At 44.3% G+C, this 17,966-nt stretch overlaps 1 protein-coding gene across 2 annotated transcripts; it reads left to right on the forward strand.

Annotated features, from left to right (window-relative positions):
• The first annotated feature begins 271 nt into the window (after positions 1-271).
• EEF2KMT (eukaryotic elongation factor 2 lysine methyltransferase) lies at positions 272-13,852 on the forward strand. 2 transcript variants are annotated; one of them, XM_034784661.1, is made up of 8 exons: positions 273-721; positions 5,123-5,185; positions 8,136-8,216; positions 8,473-8,574; positions 8,773-8,906; positions 11,006-11,313; positions 12,346-12,495; positions 13,194-13,852. In XM_034784661.1, exons 1-8 carry the CDS (start codon positions 629-631, stop codon positions 13,292-13,294), a joined length of 1,032 nt encoding a protein of 343 aa, XP_034640552.1. In that variant the 5' UTR covers positions 273-628; the 3' UTR covers positions 13,295-13,852. The 2 variants fall into 2 exon arrangements, with proteins under 2 accessions (XP_034640553.1, XP_034640552.1); XM_034784662.1 differs by lacking the exon at positions 8,136-8,216 and having other exon boundaries at positions 272-721.
• The last annotated feature ends 4,114 nt before the right edge of the window (positions 13,853-17,966 follow it).

Here is a 17,966-nt window from a genome sequence, read left to right on the forward strand (position 1 = left end):
AGAGCCACGCAAGGATGCAGGCGCCTGGCCGAGATGCATGACATGGGAACATGAGGACACAAAGCCACACAGTGATGCAGGTGCCAGGGCGTCACATGTGACATGGGAACATGAGGACAGAGCTACACAGGGACGCAGACGCCAGGCGTTACGTGTGACATGGGAACACGACACAGTGCCACACAGGGATACAGACACCTGGCGTCACGTGTGACATGGGAAAACGACACAGTGCCACGCAGGGATACAGACACCAGGCGTCACGTGTGACATAGGAACACGGGGACCCAGAGCCACGCAGGGATGCAGGCGTCACGCGTGACAGGGGAACACCCGCACAGTGCAATGAGGACACAGAGCCACCTATAGCCGGTGCCTTGCGGACCCCCACGCCACAGGGATCTGGTGATACTGGCCGCATCGTCCGCAACGCGGGGGAGGGGAGGGAAAGAGGCGGGGCGGCGACTTGTGCCATCCCCACCTGGTCCGAGGCCTAGGCCCGAGTCGCTCCCCGCCCCTCAGGACAGGAGCGGGGTGTGTGTCTCGCCGGCAAGAGGCGATCACCCGAGGCCGGGGACGCGGCCTGCCCTGAGGGGACGGCGGGACCCGGCTGGGCCGGGCTGGAGCGATGGATCCCGCGGCGGAGGAAGCCCGGCACCTGGGGCTCCGCTTCCAGCGAGGCTTCCTGGCCGGCAGGCGGCTCAGCGCCTTCCCCTGGGCGGTGAGTAGGAGCCGGGCTCCCCAGCACCAGCCCGCGTCCCGGGAGTAGATGGGGAGGGGCCGCGGGGCGGGGCTGGCACCGAAGGGCTGCCTGGGGCCGGTCCATGTGAGGGGGGCGGAAGCCAGGACAGCCTGGCCCAGGAGCGGCCGGGTGAGCCGGGGCCCATAGGTGCTGCTGCACCCCCTGACTTGAAGTGGTGTCCATCCTATACAGGGCTTAGGTGTTGGTTCAATAGCTCTCAGCACCCCCCCACTCTCCACATTGTTCCAGCGCCCCTGTCTGGGGCAGCCCAGTCCTGGCCCTGGGGCCCCCAGCCACAGCCTCCCCCTTCACTTACTGAGTTAGCACGTGAAGAATGTAATGCTGGAGCCAACATGGATAGCCAGAGCCCTGCTTGCAGGCTGTGCAAACACCTCAGCTCCCAGCTCTGCCAAGCCACCTCTGGCCTGCCCTGCCACTGGTACCCGCCTGCCATGGGCAGCTGGAAATGGGCTGCCCCCTGATTGACCTGATGCTCCAACCTGGTTTGTTGCTACTGTTGGGGAAAGAAAATTAAACAATATAAAAATTCTCATTTCAGTCAGAAAAATAAGCTACTTTCTCCTACTTCAGGTGAAACTGATGGGTTGTGATTTTGAGACCTGTCATCTTTGAAAAGTGATCCTCGTTTCAAAATCAGAAACAGTTCTGTGAGCAGGGGCACTAGAATGGCTTTTATAATGGGGCTGCTGAAAACCATTGAACAAAAGCCCTGTAGATGCAATCAGTTGCTATTATTACTGCAAGTCTGCTCTCCTAGTTCCTGTGCTCTGTGGGGATGTTTTTTAGAGTTGGGAAATAGTCATACAAACTTTTTTATATTTTTTTAAGGTGTGCTAGTGTCACTGGTCCCAGCTGTTGTCCTAGCAGAGAGGAAGGATGGTCCAGGGATTAGGACACTACTCAAGAATTTGGGAGACCTGGGTTTAATTCCCTGCTCTGCTACAGACTTCAGGGTTGACCTTAGTCAAATCACTGAGAGGCCTTAGCTACACTCAGGACTTCCCAGCGCTGCTGTGGCAGCGCTGTGAAGCACGAGTGTAGTCGCGCTGCCAGCGCTGCGAGAGCTCTCTCGCTGCGCTGTAAGTACTCCACCTCTCCGAGGGGAATAGCTTGCAGCGCTGCAGGCTCTGATTACATTCGCACTTTACAGCGCTGTACTCGCTGCGCTCGGGGGGGGCATTTTCACACCCCTGAGCGCAGCAAGTTGCAGCGCTGTACAGCGCCAGTGTAGCCAAGGCCAGAGTCTCAGTGATGATAGCAGTGCACTCCCTCATTGAGGTGTTATAAGCATAACTACATTAAAGATTCTGAGGTGCTCATAAGTACCTAGCTTAGATAGGTGTGCATATCTCTGAGTTGAGGGTTTTTTTCTAGTAATTTAGTGTTTTGAATGAGTTGATCATGAGACACTGCACAACTGTCATCAACAGCAACAGCTTTTCTCTTCGCTCCAAACACTGTTGATCACGCTGAACACTCATTGCATTGGACTGACCTGGAAAAAGCAGACCAAACGCCGCTCGCTATAGAAGTATATCTTGAGCAAATGTTATATGGGTATTTAAAAAAAAAGACTGATTAAATGAAAAATGGAAAGAACCTGAAAGAAGTGCCTGGCACACCTGGATGTCATAGGAAAAAATAGAACTGTACCAATGAAACCAGGATATATGGTCACTGTGTTTTTGGGCTTGCTTGGACAGTCTGCCTATCTCAGTCCCTCTGTTCAGCTTTGCTTTCATAACAGTTTAGGAATCTGTACCACAGGAAGGCTTGGGATTGTGGAACAGAATTCTGTTGGAGTTATAAGTGAAGCAGCTCTGATTTCATTCCATAGAGGGCAGTAGCATGCACACACTGGCCAACTCAATAGCCCCATTTTACTTTTTTAAACTTAGAGAGCTAGAGAGTGAGAGAGAGAGAGAGAGTGTGTGTGTGTGTGTGTGTGTGTGTGTGTGTGTGTGTCCTCTTTGATCCTGTGGAGTTCTCCATGGGCCTCTAAACACTCAAATTTAAAATTTTTGTTAAAGTAATGTTAAAAAATTATATAGTACACAGGTTAAGAAAAGAGTGTCTGTACATCTGGGTATAGTGCTTAGATGATCCACAGATACAAAGTTTGTTTTAAAAGTCATAAGGTACATATAGTGCATAATCAGCAATAACCCAGATTTAGATGAATAAATTTAACAATACAGTTTAGATATTAGCATCCAAGTATTCGGGTACATCACTCATAGAAAGTTGTACAGAGAGTTGATTGTGGAAAGCAAAATATATCAATGAGTGAAGATTGTCCCTCAGTAGTTGAGAATTTAGGGTAAGTTGTCCATTAGAAAATACAATCCATCAAGGAAGTATTTCAGTTATTTCCTGATTTCACTTCTCATCGGCACTCCAGCTCATCTCTCCTGGTATTGCCGATGTCCAGTGATGTGTTCTATGTAGATGTCCCTCGATGGCATCCAATACCATGAGTTGCCACATCAGCCAAGCATAGCACTGACCAATTCCACATTCTCTCAATGCTCACTTGTTACGAGGGTCCCATCCGCCATGGGCTCCAACGATCAGCCTGAATTTGGTAACCCTTAGCTCTCAAGGTTTCGGCCAGAGGGGCGTATTTTCTTCATTTAATAGTTCCCGATATCAGTGGCTAAAGCACAACAGCCAGAGAGATTCAGAATAGTCATGTTTGTTGTAGGCACTAATACACTATTTTAGTGAACAATTTATTCACTTTCCATGATTAGTCACCGGACCAACAAAACACTCTGAAAGTAAGTAGTAGGCAATTTCTAGGGAAAATGATATATAAATGTAGCCTTCAGCTTTGAACGGTGTGGACACAATTTGATCTGAAATATGCTGATAATTAACTTTGCAGAGTCACTTTCTGGGAATAGTAATAATTCCAAGCTATCTGACAGTAAATATGCATCTGAAATTTGACTCACGTCTCAACATTAACTATAAGGTACACAATCTAGAATATCCCCATATTTATAGATATTTAAAGTTTATCTGGTACACAGCAGAATTCAGAAGATATGGGCCCCATCACAGCTGAATAGTCTGATTTGTCAGAAAGTATGCAAGAAATATTAAAACTAAAGATTGTTAACTGCAGTGATTCTGCAACAAAATCCCTCAATTTACAAGCTAATTCCTTAGTACAAATAACGCTCATTTGGAGGATTTTTTTCTTTCCTCAAATGGCTGTGCTTCATGGTCTAATTCATTTGTTCGTAGCATCTGGTATTAGCAAAGCTAATTTCAGAAAATCAGTTCACCATAGAATATTTGCAGTATGTTCAGAATGGTGCGTTGGCAGCTCCTGTTATGAGTTTATTAGTATAGAATAAAGAATGCCTGAGTTTAGCAGACAGTGGGTGTCACTAATCATTCCTCTTGAAACCTCTGTGTTTCAGTTGCAATGTGCTGTAGTGTCACTTTTCAGAAATCAGCCTCAATATACATTGACCCTTTTGCAGTAAAGTAAGTTTTTTTTCTCAGAACACTTTCCCTGTAGGAGGATTTGCAGTTTACAGACAGCAGTGTTTTGAAACAATTCAGGACATCTGTTTACTTCACTATCTAGTGAGTTTTACTACTGTTGAGTTCACCATGAATACATTCCTCTGTGAACCATTTTCTCAGCACTTCAGCCACTAATGAAGAGCCAAATCCCCACTTCCCTTATTTACACAAATGATCCCATGGACTTCAGTGGAACTAGTCATCTGAGTAAGGTGAGCAGCTTTGGCTAGTAGTGGATCAATGAAAAAAGGCTGAAGAAATATAACTGGCCACTGAGGTTATATTGAAACAGCACTCTTGGTTACAAGATTTCTGTTCAAGACAATGAATGCAATAAATCTATGTGGGGGATTTAGTGTCTAGCAACAGGCAGATTTTGTTCTTACTCCGATGCCAAGATTTCCAATGTCTGGGGAGATATTCAGCTCTCCTCTTGAAGAAGGGAAGATTTAATATTTCTCACCTCATTTGGGTGGGGGCTTTGTACATTAGTGTGGGAGGGCTGACTGACTAGTCATCTGGCCTTCACCTTTGTCTTGTAGTACTTTCCTCATTCAATTAATAATAATAATTATGTATTTGTATTGCAGTAGCAGCTACATACATTATAGATTATGTTCATATTATGGTTTACAGAAGGCTCTATACTACTTCTTTATTTCCTACCATCTGGGTGTGATTTTTTTTTTTTTTTTTTTAATCACGAAGCATTTAACATACTCTGTTAAAGGAGTTTTCACCAGTTTGTGCTGTTCAAATGTGGTAATGGAATAGCATCCTGGAATATTTCTCAACATTTTTTCCCCTCCTTTTGTGTAGGAACTGGAAAAAAAATTAAAGAGTTCATCAGATGCCTTGCTACTGCTGGATATTTTGCAGAAGGTAAAACATGTTATTTTAATATAATCAGATTTCAATACATATCATAGAGCAGACTAGAACTATTCTAAAGATATGATGCCACCTAGTGTAATGAAAACCATTGCATCGTACTACTTTAAAATTGTATTTAAAAAACAGTTAAGGAAGTCAGATCTAATATTAATCTCCATGTATGCCCAATAGAATAGCAGATTTCCTTTTATTCATGTTATGTAACTATCCTTCATAGGCCAGGGAGTTGGAACATAAGAAAGGCATGTTTTTATTTATTTTGAAATTTGAGAAATGGTCAGAGACTGTAGTGTTCATGCAGCGTATCAGGCACTGAATTTCCCCATTGATTCATAGAGGCAATACAGTGAGGGGTGCAGCAGTATAAACTTCCCAGAATACTCCACCTGTGTGCTTTTACCTTGACATGAGGAGCCATCTCTAAGGGTGAGAGGGTTAATTCACTCTCCATTCCCATTCAGTCCTTTGCTGCATCTGAGGCTACAAGAAGAATGCCAGTTAGTACCAATTTAGGGAGTAGGGTGGGTTGTGATATGAATTCTGTTCAGTAGGTCTTGGGCTGAGATCATTGTCTCCTTTCCCATGAGTAGGGCCCTACTAAATTCAGGGTCCTTTTTGGTCACTTTCACAGTCACAGGATTTTAAAAATCGTAAATTTCGTGATTTCAGCTATTTAAATCTGAAATTTCATGGTGTTGTAATTGTAGGGGTTCTGACCCAAAAAGGAGTTGCGGGGGGGGGGTCGCAAGGTTATTGTAGGGGGAGTTGCAGTACTGCTACCCGTACTTCTGTGCTACTGCTGATGGTGGCGCTGCCTGCAGAGCTGGGCAGCTGGAGAGCGGCAGCTGCTGGCTGGGAGCCAGGCTCTGAAGGCAGAGCCTCCACCAGCAGCAGTGCAGAAGTAAGGATTAGGGATGTAAATAGCATTTTAAAAAATAACTGTTTAAACTATTAAAATTGTATCGGCTAAACATTTAATTGTTAACGAGTTCACAACATAGGTGCAGGAACTAGAGGAGCGGGGGCTGCTGCAGTACCCCCACATTTTACCCAGGGTCCCAGCTGCTGGCCCTGCACCCGCGAGTCAGCCTCCCTGGGGTCCCAGGGCTCCAGCCCGCGCCCATCCCCAATTGTGGCCCCAGTCTCGGCCCTCTTACTATTTACTGAATACATTATTGGTAAGACTGATGCTTGCAGTTTTACATCCCTAGTAAAGATGGCATGGTATGGTATTGCCACCCTTACTTCTGTGCTGCTGCTGGCAAGGCGCTGCCTTCAGAGCTGGGCGCCTGGCCAACAGCCACTGCTCTCTGGCCGCCCTGATCTGAAAACATCACACAAGTAAGGGTAGCAATACCACAACCCCCCTAAACTAACCTTGTACCCCCCCTGCAATTCCCTTTTGGGTCAGGACCCCCAATTTGAGAAATGCTGGTCTCCCCCATGAAATCTGTATAATATAGGGTAAAAGCACACAAAAGACCAGATTTTACAGAGGGAGACCAGATTTCACGGTCCATGATGTGTTTTTCATGGCTGTGAATTTGGTAGGGTCCTACCCATGAGTGATAAACACTTGCAATGTCTTCTAGGTCTGAACTGGCAACCTGGAAGTGAAAGCTGTTCAACTCTCTCCCAAATCTGAGAGATTGCTAGTCTCCCACAGGCTCTTTGTAATTTAAATTGGAACGTATGAAAAGGCAGTAATTCCTTTCAGTGGGCTTGTGCCCTCTGATCAGTTGCATTAAAACATAGTTACAACTCTGTCTTATTTTTTTAAATATAAAGTATTGGTCTTTTAGAGCTGGTGGAAAGTTTTCAAAATGGCAATGACATTTTTAATACAAAAAAAACAAGAAAAAGCTCTAACTTCAATTTTTCTAATAGGTCTGTTTGTGACATATATGGTCTATTGACTGATAATGTATCTTTGTGTGTATGGAAATAGGTACCACACCCTCACATGTGGTACAAATACTGGGAAAACAATGCTACTCCCATTTCCTGTCTATCACATGTGATTGCAGTTCACTCCCTACTTGCTTCATAAAGGATTGTAGAATATCAAGTACTTCTCCACAGTCTTTAGTATCAAATTCTTGTCATATTGTCACAGTGAACACCTTCTTCTGAACAAACGTGTGTTTCCAACTCTGGAGCACAATGGGCCTCAAGTCCTATGTATTGATCACCTTCCACATGTGGAACCCCTGACTGAGATGTCCACATGTAGGGAGAGCACCACTTTGGAGTCAGGATCCATCACACCTAGCCAAGTGCAGAATTCAGCCTTATATAAAGGGAACTGTAACTATTAAGAGTAAATTAAAGGACCTAATTCATCATAACATGGTTGTTGGGGTAATTGGAGACCTGAAGTGACCTAACTTTCCAACTTTTCATTTGCTGGAGGACCAATGTGACTAACACTTTCTCAGTGAATATTGCCTTGATTCAAAACAAAGGGTAGACATGTGTGGGGAGAGTCTCTTTTCTGAGTCCAGCATGGAGCTAGAGTGAGTATGCGTACGCAAGCTAGGAATGGCTCCCAGCTCCAAGTGTAGATGGAGCCGTCCTGTTTATTGACTATTTAGGGGGATGGAGCATGGAAGAAAAATGAGAGGAAAGAGCCATTCAGACTCACTTTCCTTTCAGTTTTACTGTTTATTTTTGAGGGGCAAAGTAGAGGATGTGTGTCTTCCTCACATTTGTGACCGGCCAGAGGTACCAGAATTCTCTGCAGGAATGTACACAGAATTTGATTTTCCAGCTGAGTATCAAATAGCTTAGCTGCAAATTGAAATCACCCAGCTTCCCAAGGTACAAAGTGAACCGAGCAAATTGGTAGCTATCTTTTCCTCCTCTGTTCCTTCAGTGCCTCTGATAAAATCCTCACCTGGTAGCTGGTTGGTCTGCAGGTGTTGTTTTATCATTTCAGACTATTCTTCACCCCTTATGCATGAAATATCCCCCTTCCGTGAAGTACAGAAGATGCTTCATATCTGAACTCATTAAAAAGGTAGTGTTGGGATTACATATTTCTTGGTGCTCTTTTTCCATTAGACCTGTTATTAAAAGTAACTTGAAAATCTGTTTTTCGCAATATTGGCCCAGGCTTGGCTGATCACTTGTTATAACAAAAATTAGCATTAAATGCATATGTTATGGTTAAAAAAGGAATAAATGGTATTTGACTATATGTTTATTGCCTGTGTTTTGTTAATAATGTCTGGAGATCTGAAGTTCTTCACTGATCTCTCTTCTCTTTCCCACAGCATGAGTCCATAGCAGCCGAACCCCTGGATGAATTGTATGATGTACTAGCAGATATTTTAAATAAAGAAGAATCTACCACCTGTTATAAAAGCTACTTACTGGTAAAAGCTAATATCATCTTCATTGTTATATGTCCGTTTTTATCATTTAAACTGAGCCATAATTGGTTTAAAAATAAAACCCAGAAACCCCAAGTGTAGAATACTTCTTACCTTCTCCCAGACGCTAACGTTGATTTAAAATTGTGAAATGTGGTGCCTGTGCTGATGCATCTTTCTTTCCCTGTGTGTGTCTTCTAGCCCACTGGAGACTCTGTTACACTTTCTGAGACGGTGGCAATAATCTCACAGGGAACCACAGGACTAGTCACGTGGGATGCTGCTCTTTATCTTGCCGAATGGGCAATAGAGAATTCTGCCATTTTCAGTAACAGGTAATGGAGCTCTAGTTACATGAAATCACAACTAGAAAACTGGGGGAACAGAGTTAACTTAAATGTTTTCATTCATATTATAAATGAGTTTCATGACTGTAGTTTGACATTATACTGTATATGCCCCAATATAACTAAGAACTGTAACAATGCATATTTTTAAAATCCTAGACAAAAACTCCAACTCAGGTATCCATAACCCTCAGGGGAGAGGGAGGAGTATTAATTTCCCTTGCCCAAAACACTTTTAAATCATCAAGTAATAAGGAAATCATAAAATACTTCTCTCCACTCATCTGAGGATCTCAGAGCACTTCACAGACAATGAATTAAATCTCACATCACCCTTAGGAGGGGGTGAATACATATTTTCCCAGTTTTGTTGATTGTTAAGCTGAGGCACAAAGAGGTTAACTGACTTGTTCTTGGCAGCACAGGGATAGAACCCAGGAGTCCTGATTCAGTCAGTCACTAGATCACACTCATCTGTTGTTTTAACAGTTCACGTCTGTTGTTGGAACGAACCATTGATGGGCTAACTCAGGGGTGGGCAAACTTTTTGGCCTGAGGGCCACATTGGGGTTGCGAAACTGTATGGAGGGCCGGATAGGGAAGGCTGCCCCTCCCCCTATCCGCCCCCTCCCACTTCCCACCCCCTGACTTTCCCCCTCAGAATCTCCAACCCATCCAACCCCCCCTGCTCCTTGTCCCTGACCGCCCCCTCCCAGGACCCCACCACCTATACAACCCTCCCGTTCCCTGACTTCCCCGACTCCATCCACTCCGACCGCCCCCCCGCCCGAACCTCCGCCCCATCCAACCGCCCCCTGTCACTTGACTGCCCCACAGGACCCCCTGCCCCTTATCCAACCCCCTCGTTCCCCATCCCCTTACCATGCCGCCCAGAGCGGCAGGACTAGCAGCCACGCCGCCCGGCCGGAGCCAGCTGCGCTGCCCGCTCTGCGGCTTGATTGCGGGGTAGGGGGACAGCAGGGGAGGGGCCGGGGGCTTGCCTTCGCAGCCAGGAGCTCGAGGGCTGGGCAGGATGGTCCCATGGGCCATAGTTTGCCCACCTCTGGGCTAACTGCTGCCCTTTCTGTCACTGGTCTGTCACAGTTGAGCTTTAATCTTAGGCTTGGTCTACACTGGGGGGGATCGATCGAAGTTACACAACTTCAGCTATGAGAATAACGTAGCTGAAGTCAATATACTTAGATCTACTTAGCGTGGTGTCTTCACTGCGGTAAGTCGATGGCTGACGCTCTCCCGTCGACTCCGCCTGCACCTCTCGCCCTGGTGGAGTACCAGAGTCAACGGGAGAGTGCTTAGCGGTCAATTTATCGTGTCTTGACTAAGATGCACTAAATCGACCCCAGCTGGATTGATCGCTGCCTGTCGATCCAGCGGGTAATGTAGACAAGCCCTAAGAAGATTTAGGGACTGTCTGATGGAAGAATTTTCTGTCTCCATTGGTAAGTGAAACAGGAGCCAATGCCCCACTGCCAAACATCGGATTATATTCAGCCTGTAGTATTATTAGGCTCCATCCTGACATTTCTTTATCCTTCAACCCAAACTCTTTTCGTAAGGAAGACAGCAGTTGTTTAGGGCAGTCCAAGGAGGTATAACTAGGAGGCTAATATATAAATTTAATAAGATAACATTTTAGTCTGGATTAGGGTGACCAGATGTCCCAATTTTACAGGGATAGTCCCAATTTTTGGGTATTTTTTTTATATAGGCTCCTATTACCCCCCACCCCCGTCCTGATTTTTCACATTTGCTGTCAGGTCACCCTAGTCTGGATATATGCATAATATAGCACAGGGAACAGTCCTGTACTGGTCCCCAGGAGCTGTTAATTGTATTTGTATTTTCACTCTCTAATTGCTATTGTTATAATTGAATCCTAATTATTTTTCATTCCTGGTACTTATTTGAAGCAAAGACTGGAATTTGGATAGTTTATTCAAGAATCACTGAAATCATTTACAGCTACTTTTGCTCTTAGGTGCATACGTGTCTATTGGTTTTGATTCTGTAACTGAATCTTGTTTAGATCCGTGTGTAAATACTTATTTTAATCCATTAACCTTCAGGACCATCTTGGAATTAGGAAGTGGGATTGGCCTCACAGGAATTGCAATCTGTAAAACCTGTAATCCCAAGGCATATGTATTTAGTGACTACCATCACTGTGTTCTTGAGCAACTGAGAGAAAACATCCATTTAAATGGCTTTGTTCTGGAGTCTGAAACTGGGAATCACACCAAAATGCAATCCCAAAACCAGAGGACAGAAGTGATGGATTTACAAGGACCAAAAATAACAGCTGCAGAACTTGACTGGGATTCTGTTACAAAGGAACAACTTTCACAGCTTCAGGTTGATGTTGTCATTGCAGCAGGTACAATACATTTCTGATCGCATCTCACTAAGTGATCTAACACAAATGCTGAAATAATAATAGAAATGCAAAAATAATAATTACTGAACTTTCTTCAGTCAAGATAACTGGTCAGTCAACTACGCACCCTTGCAGGCCACACCAGCCACGTTAGCAGTTCTTTCAACCCAAATGTCATCCCAGTGAGAGCTCTTTTATCAGATCACAGGGTTATCACCTCACCCTGCCCATACATCAACAGAAAGTCCACGAGGAATAACATGAAACAGCCTCATATGATTTTTTTTTCACCCGTTTGTCTCAGCCTTTCTGCAGACTTGTACTTTTCTTCTCCCTGAAGAGAGGACGCTAGTTCTTTGATAGGCCCAGGGCCTTTGCTTCCTGGCATCTTTTTATCAAAATGAACTCCTAAAAGCTCAGCCTTGCCAGAACCCCTGCTCCAGGCAGGTCTATCTCTAGTGCCAAGGAGAACCAGCCCAATCCTTCTTGTTTTATATTATCTTCTCAGGCCAGGTCTACACTACAGACCTTGGTCAGTATAACTACGTTGCTCTAGGGTGTGAAAAATCCACACTCCTGAGCAACATAGTTATACCAACCTACTCCCCCCATAGACAGTGCTATGTCAACAGGAAAGCTTCTCCCGGCGACATAGCTACTGCCTTTCGGGAAGGTGGATTAACTACGCTGCCAGGAGAAGCGTAGTTAACATAGTTAACGGGGAAGCTGAAGAGCTACAGCAGTGCAGCTGCACCAATGCAATGTTTTAAGTATAGGCTGCCCTCAGTGTCCACCCCAGCTGGGTGTAATAAATCACTAATCAGTCACAGGTACATTCCTTCTGGTCTACGTGGGCTCCCCTGAGAAGCTGGTCCCTAGTCATAGGGGCTGGTCCTGGTTTCCCGTTAAAGGGCCATGTTCCCATAACACAGGTCAAATTCTCGACAGAGCCTCCATTTAATCCTTCTACATGGTATTTTTAGTCTGCTTTTTGTTTGTTTATAAATATGAAACCCTCTCCTTTTTATGTAGATGTGGTGTATGATCCCCAGATAACTTCATCCCTTATCAGTGTCCTGCAGCAACTTTCCGCTTCCAAAACCGCTGGAAAACCACCTGAGATCTACATTGCCTTCACGATTCGTAATCCAGATACCTATCACCTCTTCCAAACTGAACTTGGTAAGAGTTGTGCTGAGTATATGCCATGATAGGTTTGGCCTTCTTCCCCGTTATTTAATCTTGTTACAGAGCTGAAGACAGCAATCTTTGATGGTGGGCATTGTCTGAGGTTAAGGTTCCAATACACCAACTGAATCCTGTGGGGTCTGAATAGAAGCAACAGTCTGCCCCCATAGAGCTGATTTCAGGAATGGGGCCTCTTTTTACTGTGTCCTAGTGAGACTAATATTTGCTACATTGTTGGTGATCGCTAGCCAAGCAGAAAATGAGGGTTAATAACAACAGTAAATAATCATCTGTGCTCTAATGTTGGACAGGTAACATTCCAGCTGAAGCGTAAAACTGAGGCTTTGACCTCAGTAATTATTTAAGTATAGACAGGGTCAGATACAATTAAATTGGAGAAGTGGGGTGTGTTTGGGATTTCCCTCACAGCATCCTCAAAAATCCAGACTTCTGCAGACTACATGCTGGACATCTGGTCCCTCAGAAGTGGGTAATTAATAAAATGATGCTGAATATACGGCACAAGTATATAATAGAAATCTCTTAAAAATACTTACCCTGAATATTTGTCTCTCTTGCTTTCACAGCCTATTAGTGATCCATTATTACAAAATTTGGCATACTGGAGTGTGTATGTTTTGTATTTTACTAAGCAGAAGTGTGATTGTTTTTATTTCTGTTTCTCTCTCCAGGTAAAGTTGGGATTGGCTGGCAGGTTGTTCCTACTCACACAAAGAACCTTTTCCTATACGACCTGCATTCAAACATAACTCTTCTAAAATTACTTGCATAGACTTTGTAAATCCAATATTACTAGTAGACATTTTGACAGACTAAGCATAAGATCATGATCGTGACAATGACCTTGAATTCTGGACATGTACTTGAGTGGCAGACTCAGAAAGCAAGTTTAAACTCTGTACATTGTCAGTGTGTTTTAGGCCCCAATGCTGCAATTGATAGTGAGTGGGTGGACAGACTCACCTGTCTGCAGCCCTTCTGCCTCCAGTGCAGTTCCTTGGGAGTCCACAGGTTGTCAGTTGCAGGAACAGGGCCTCATTCAGACTGAGATTTTATTCTTCCAGACGGCACAAGGAAGAAAACTGTAGTGTTTCTATGGCATTGTGATATGCACACATTGGAAATAAATTTTGTGAGACCAAAAATAATGAATCTCTCTTCCCGGCATGGTGAAATAGAGCAATGAACAATTTCAGTTTTTATATTAAAGAATTATTTATAGTTGCTGTTATTTTTGAGCCATGATTTGTTCATTCAGACTGTCTGACGTGCTTGTCGTCCTGTCACAACTTGAATAATAGAATAGCTACAATAAATGCATTGCTGTTTATACAGTGCCATAGGTTTGCCTGGTGTTTGAAATGTAAGTCAGGGGTTCAGATTCTGATGGAAATCAGAACTAACTCCTATTTTACACTGGTGTACATGTGATCAGAATCTAGCCCTGGGGCTCAGTCCTGTGAGGCATGGTGTCCTCTTGGGAAACACTGAGCAGCATCAGCTCTCACTGAAGTTGATGAGTTTTAGGCTGTTCAGCACCTTGGCGCGTCAAGCCATATATTAGACATAACCCATCTGATGAGGCAAACAAACAGCAGGGGACGGGGGAAAGAGAAGGGCAGGGTTTGAACAGAGTCAGAACCATTTGTTTTGTTGTAGGTGTGTCTTATTGGTTCCAGTTGGGGGTGGGAAGGAAGGTTAAAGCAGGGTGGGAAAGGAGTGAGCCTTGGCTATAGAAGGCCAACTGGAAGCAGGAGTTCCAAAAAGGGGCTATGCAGGAGAGTGAGGACATTTGGCCCATGAGAAGATGGAGCTGTGCCAGACTCGGGGAGAAAGGGGGAAGGGGGCAGGTAGGCCTATCTTTGGAAGTATTTTATTTTAAAATTCTATCTTAGATACAGACAATAAGAAGATCCCATTTCCTTTGCACTGTACCAGAAGATGGACAGAGTACACAGTGAGCCCACTCCTGCTAATGGGAACTAGGTCAAAAGAATACATTTTCAGCAGGAAACACTTAAACACATACAAAATTTAAGTGCCAACAATATATTTCCCTCCATTACCCAGCCTCCCAAATCTGCTGCTCCTGGGGAGAAAAGACAGACCCTTCAGCGTTCCCTAAAGGTCACCAAACATGGGCTACATGGGACTCAGGGGAAGGAGCAAATTCCGAAAGCAACAGCCCCTCTTGGAGAATGCCCTCCAGCAGCACTTAGAGAGTCCACTCAGGATCAAGACCCCATTGTGTTAGGTGCTGTACAAAATTTTACAGCAAAATATTTAAAAATCTATTCAGCCTTTGCATCCCTTCCTGGACCAGCGTTGCGGGGTTCAGCAATTCCTCTGCTGTCACAGTTGCCACCACAAATATGGGGTAAAGAATGAAGCACTTTTCCCCAGCAGCAGGTATAAGACATGCCTTCTCCCACTATCACGGAAACCAAAACCCTCAACGAGGGATTCAGCAGATAGCATTTCAGTTCCATTTTAAATATTTACTGTCCTGAGAAATGGTTACAGTGACTGCACCTCATGAAGTTCTCTTGTGATTAATTACGGCTTGTAAGATACTTGATTGCTGGCAATGGCTTCAGCTCAGAAAGTTGTTTACACTCCTTGATCAAAACTTAATCAGATATGCACAGACAGAAAGTTGAATCCAGGAAGGACATAAAAGGGGATAAAACATATCGCTGAGTGGGGAAGTAAACACTTATCTTCAAGCTCTCTCACTCCCAAATTTAAAACCAGCTTTGCTGTTGCCTGTCATTCTGGGATCTTCTATTGGAAATCCCCATCAGGAATCTTTCACCACTACGTTCTCTCAAAAAGAAAATACTGAAAAAAGGAGGACATGATTGGTATGAAGAAACATTTAGCCCTTGATGCTTTTTTCTTTTTAAAATAAAGTATGTATCATTTTAAATGAATTCCACCCAGACTCTGTAATCTTCCACACTTCTTCAGGATGCTGCCAGTATATGTGCATATATAGATATATACATATATAGATAAACAAACACACACCAACAGGAAGAGTGCCTGTTTGTGGGAAGAGATTTCCCAGACCTGGAAGAGAAAACCATTTGGTGACCTGGCCGGAGGGCCAAGTCAGGAAGAGGACACTAGTTCCGGGAGTGAGAGAGGGGCTGCAGAGCTGAGAGAGAGAGAGAGAGATGGAGTGACAAGTGTGCAACCCCAGGAAGGGGCATAGACCTCATGAGCTAACCTCCAGAGTGGCCAGGAGCAGGCACCATCCCTGCACTGAGTGGACCACTCTATCACAAGGCTTAACCTATTTCATTTTTACATCAGAGAAAACAGGATATTCTCATCACTCTAGGCAAAATTTTGGTTTTAAGTTGCCTATACTGGGTCTTCAATGACACTTTCTCTTTATTGACTCAAATGCTCCATCCATTCATTGGAATCAGTTCTCGATGGGGATTCTCATATCTGCAGGGCTGTTTCACTAACAGGAGGGTGAAGACAGGAGGTAAGTCATTTTTATCTTGTTCAATTCCATAAATACTACAAAAACAACAAGGAGTCTGGTGCCACCAGACTCCTTGTTGTTTTTGTAGATACAGACTACCACGGCTACCCCCTCATACTTGACTCCATAAATACTGTCTCTGACTTTTTCCTTCTTCCCCATCACCTACATCAATACTCATCTTCAGGAATCAGGCCAAAGACCACTGAAGTACAGTAGATGAAAATTCATTCATATATTTTTAAGGCCCAGAGACCATTAGATCATCTAGGCTGATGTGTATAACACAAGCCATAGAACTGCACCCAGTCACCCCTGAATTGAGCCCAATAACTTGTCTAACTAAAGTACATCTTCCAGAAAGGCACCCAATCTGATCTGAAGATAGCAAGAGATGGAGAATCCACCACTTCCTTGGGTACTTGGTTCCAATGATTAATCATCCTCACTGTTAAAAAAATTGTGCTTTGTTTCTAACCAATGTGAATTTTTTTGGTTTCAGCTTCCATCCACTGGTTCTTGTTACGCTACTTGGTTCTTCTCCGCTAGACTACAAACTCCTTTAGTAACCCAGTATTTTTGCCTCCAAAGGTACTTAAACACTAATCAAGGGCATGTCTTCACTAGCAGCACTTTAATGGGGCTGTGTAGTGGAGCTCTCTCCCAGCGCTATAAAAAACCCACCTCCATGAGGGGAATAGCTACCAGCACTCGGAGGGTGGCTACGAGCGCTGGTGCACGGTCTACACTGGCAGTTTACAGCACTGAAATTTGCAGCACTTGGCTGTTTTTTCACACCCCAAATGAGAAAGTTGCAGCGCTGTAAAGTGCCAGTGTAGACAAGCCCCAAGTCATCTCTAGAAATGCCATTGACTTCACTGGGCATTGATCAGGCCCCGAGGCTGGAAAGTTATATGCAGTGGAGGCTCCACAGGACATGCTGGGTGCTTTGCTTTGAGTCAGAGACATCAAGATCTTTACTGGATGCTATGCATTTATTTTGACTTCTCCCTTAAAAGATCTAGTTTCCCCTTTCCTCCCTCACATCTCAGCAGTCACCACTTGGCATATGGTAGGGAATGAAATACACTAGCCTTAGAACGCTACCTGCTTTCTAGGTGGCTGTATGCCATCTGAAGACTTGGGGTAAGGAGGGGACATTTCTGGGGGGTGGAGGAGTGTGGAAGTGAGAGCAAAGCAAAAAGTGAGGCAGGGCAGAGGTGTATGTACACCTAGATACGCTGGTGATGGGGCACTATGGCACATAACTATTTAGTCCCAGTCTTTTCAAAACAATAACGTAATAAACAGCATGTGAACACCACGACCATGCATGAGTGATACCAACAATAAAGATGTTACAGAAAGCAAACATCCAGAAAGCTGTTCTGGCATTATGTACTGTACAAACAGCAAGATGGATATTGTGCAAGCACAGCCAGAGCAACAGACTTCAGTGGTTCTGCCACCATAAAGATATAAAAGGGGATACTCAACATTTACCTGGGGAAGAACAGCCAAGGACATAAGTTATTTTAAAGTTACATTTAAAACAGAATGTTTCTTTATGAGCAAGTATTCTTGTTCAAAATGAAGAGTCTCCCCCATTCATACGGAAGAGCCGCCTGTAATTACCCAGTGCAAGCAAAGCGTTCATTCCAGTGACAGAAAATTTAACCATTATACCATATGTAAAAATCCACAGGGAAGCGACCATTGTGTTTAAAACTGAAATAGCAAAAGTCAGAAAATTCTGAGGCTAGGATTCCTAAAGCAGCCTGAATTCTTCCCCCTTGTATAAGAACAGCCATACTGGGTCAGACCAAAGGTCCATCTAGCTCAGTATCCTGTCTTCCCGATGCCAAGTGCCCCAGAGGGAATGAACAGAACAGGTAATCACCAAGAAATCAAACCCCTGTTGCCCAATCCCACCTTCTGGCAAACA

This window comes from Trachemys scripta, chromosome 10, assembly GCF_013100865.1.
Source record: "Trachemys scripta elegans isolate TJP31775 chromosome 10, CAS_Tse_1.0, whole genome shotgun sequence".
NCBI classification, from domain to species: Eukaryota; Metazoa; Chordata; order Testudines; family Emydidae; genus Trachemys; species Trachemys scripta.

What these genes read in the sequence shown, in the direction of transcription:
- EEF2KMT (XM_034784661.1), top strand. Translation starts at nt 629, where the DNA reads ATGGATCCCGCGGCGGAGGAAGCCCGGCACCTGGGGCTCCGCTTCCAG. An exon ending in TCAGCGCCTTCCCCTGGGCG is followed by an intron (nt 722 to 5,122) that starts GTGAGTAGGAGC and finishes CCTTTTGTGTAG; the next exon opens with GAACTGGAAAAAAAATTAAA. An exon ending in TGCTGGATATTTTGCAGAAG is followed by an intron (nt 5,186 to 8,135) that starts GTAAAACATGTT and finishes TTATCATTTCAG; the next exon opens with ACTATTCTTCACCCCTTATG.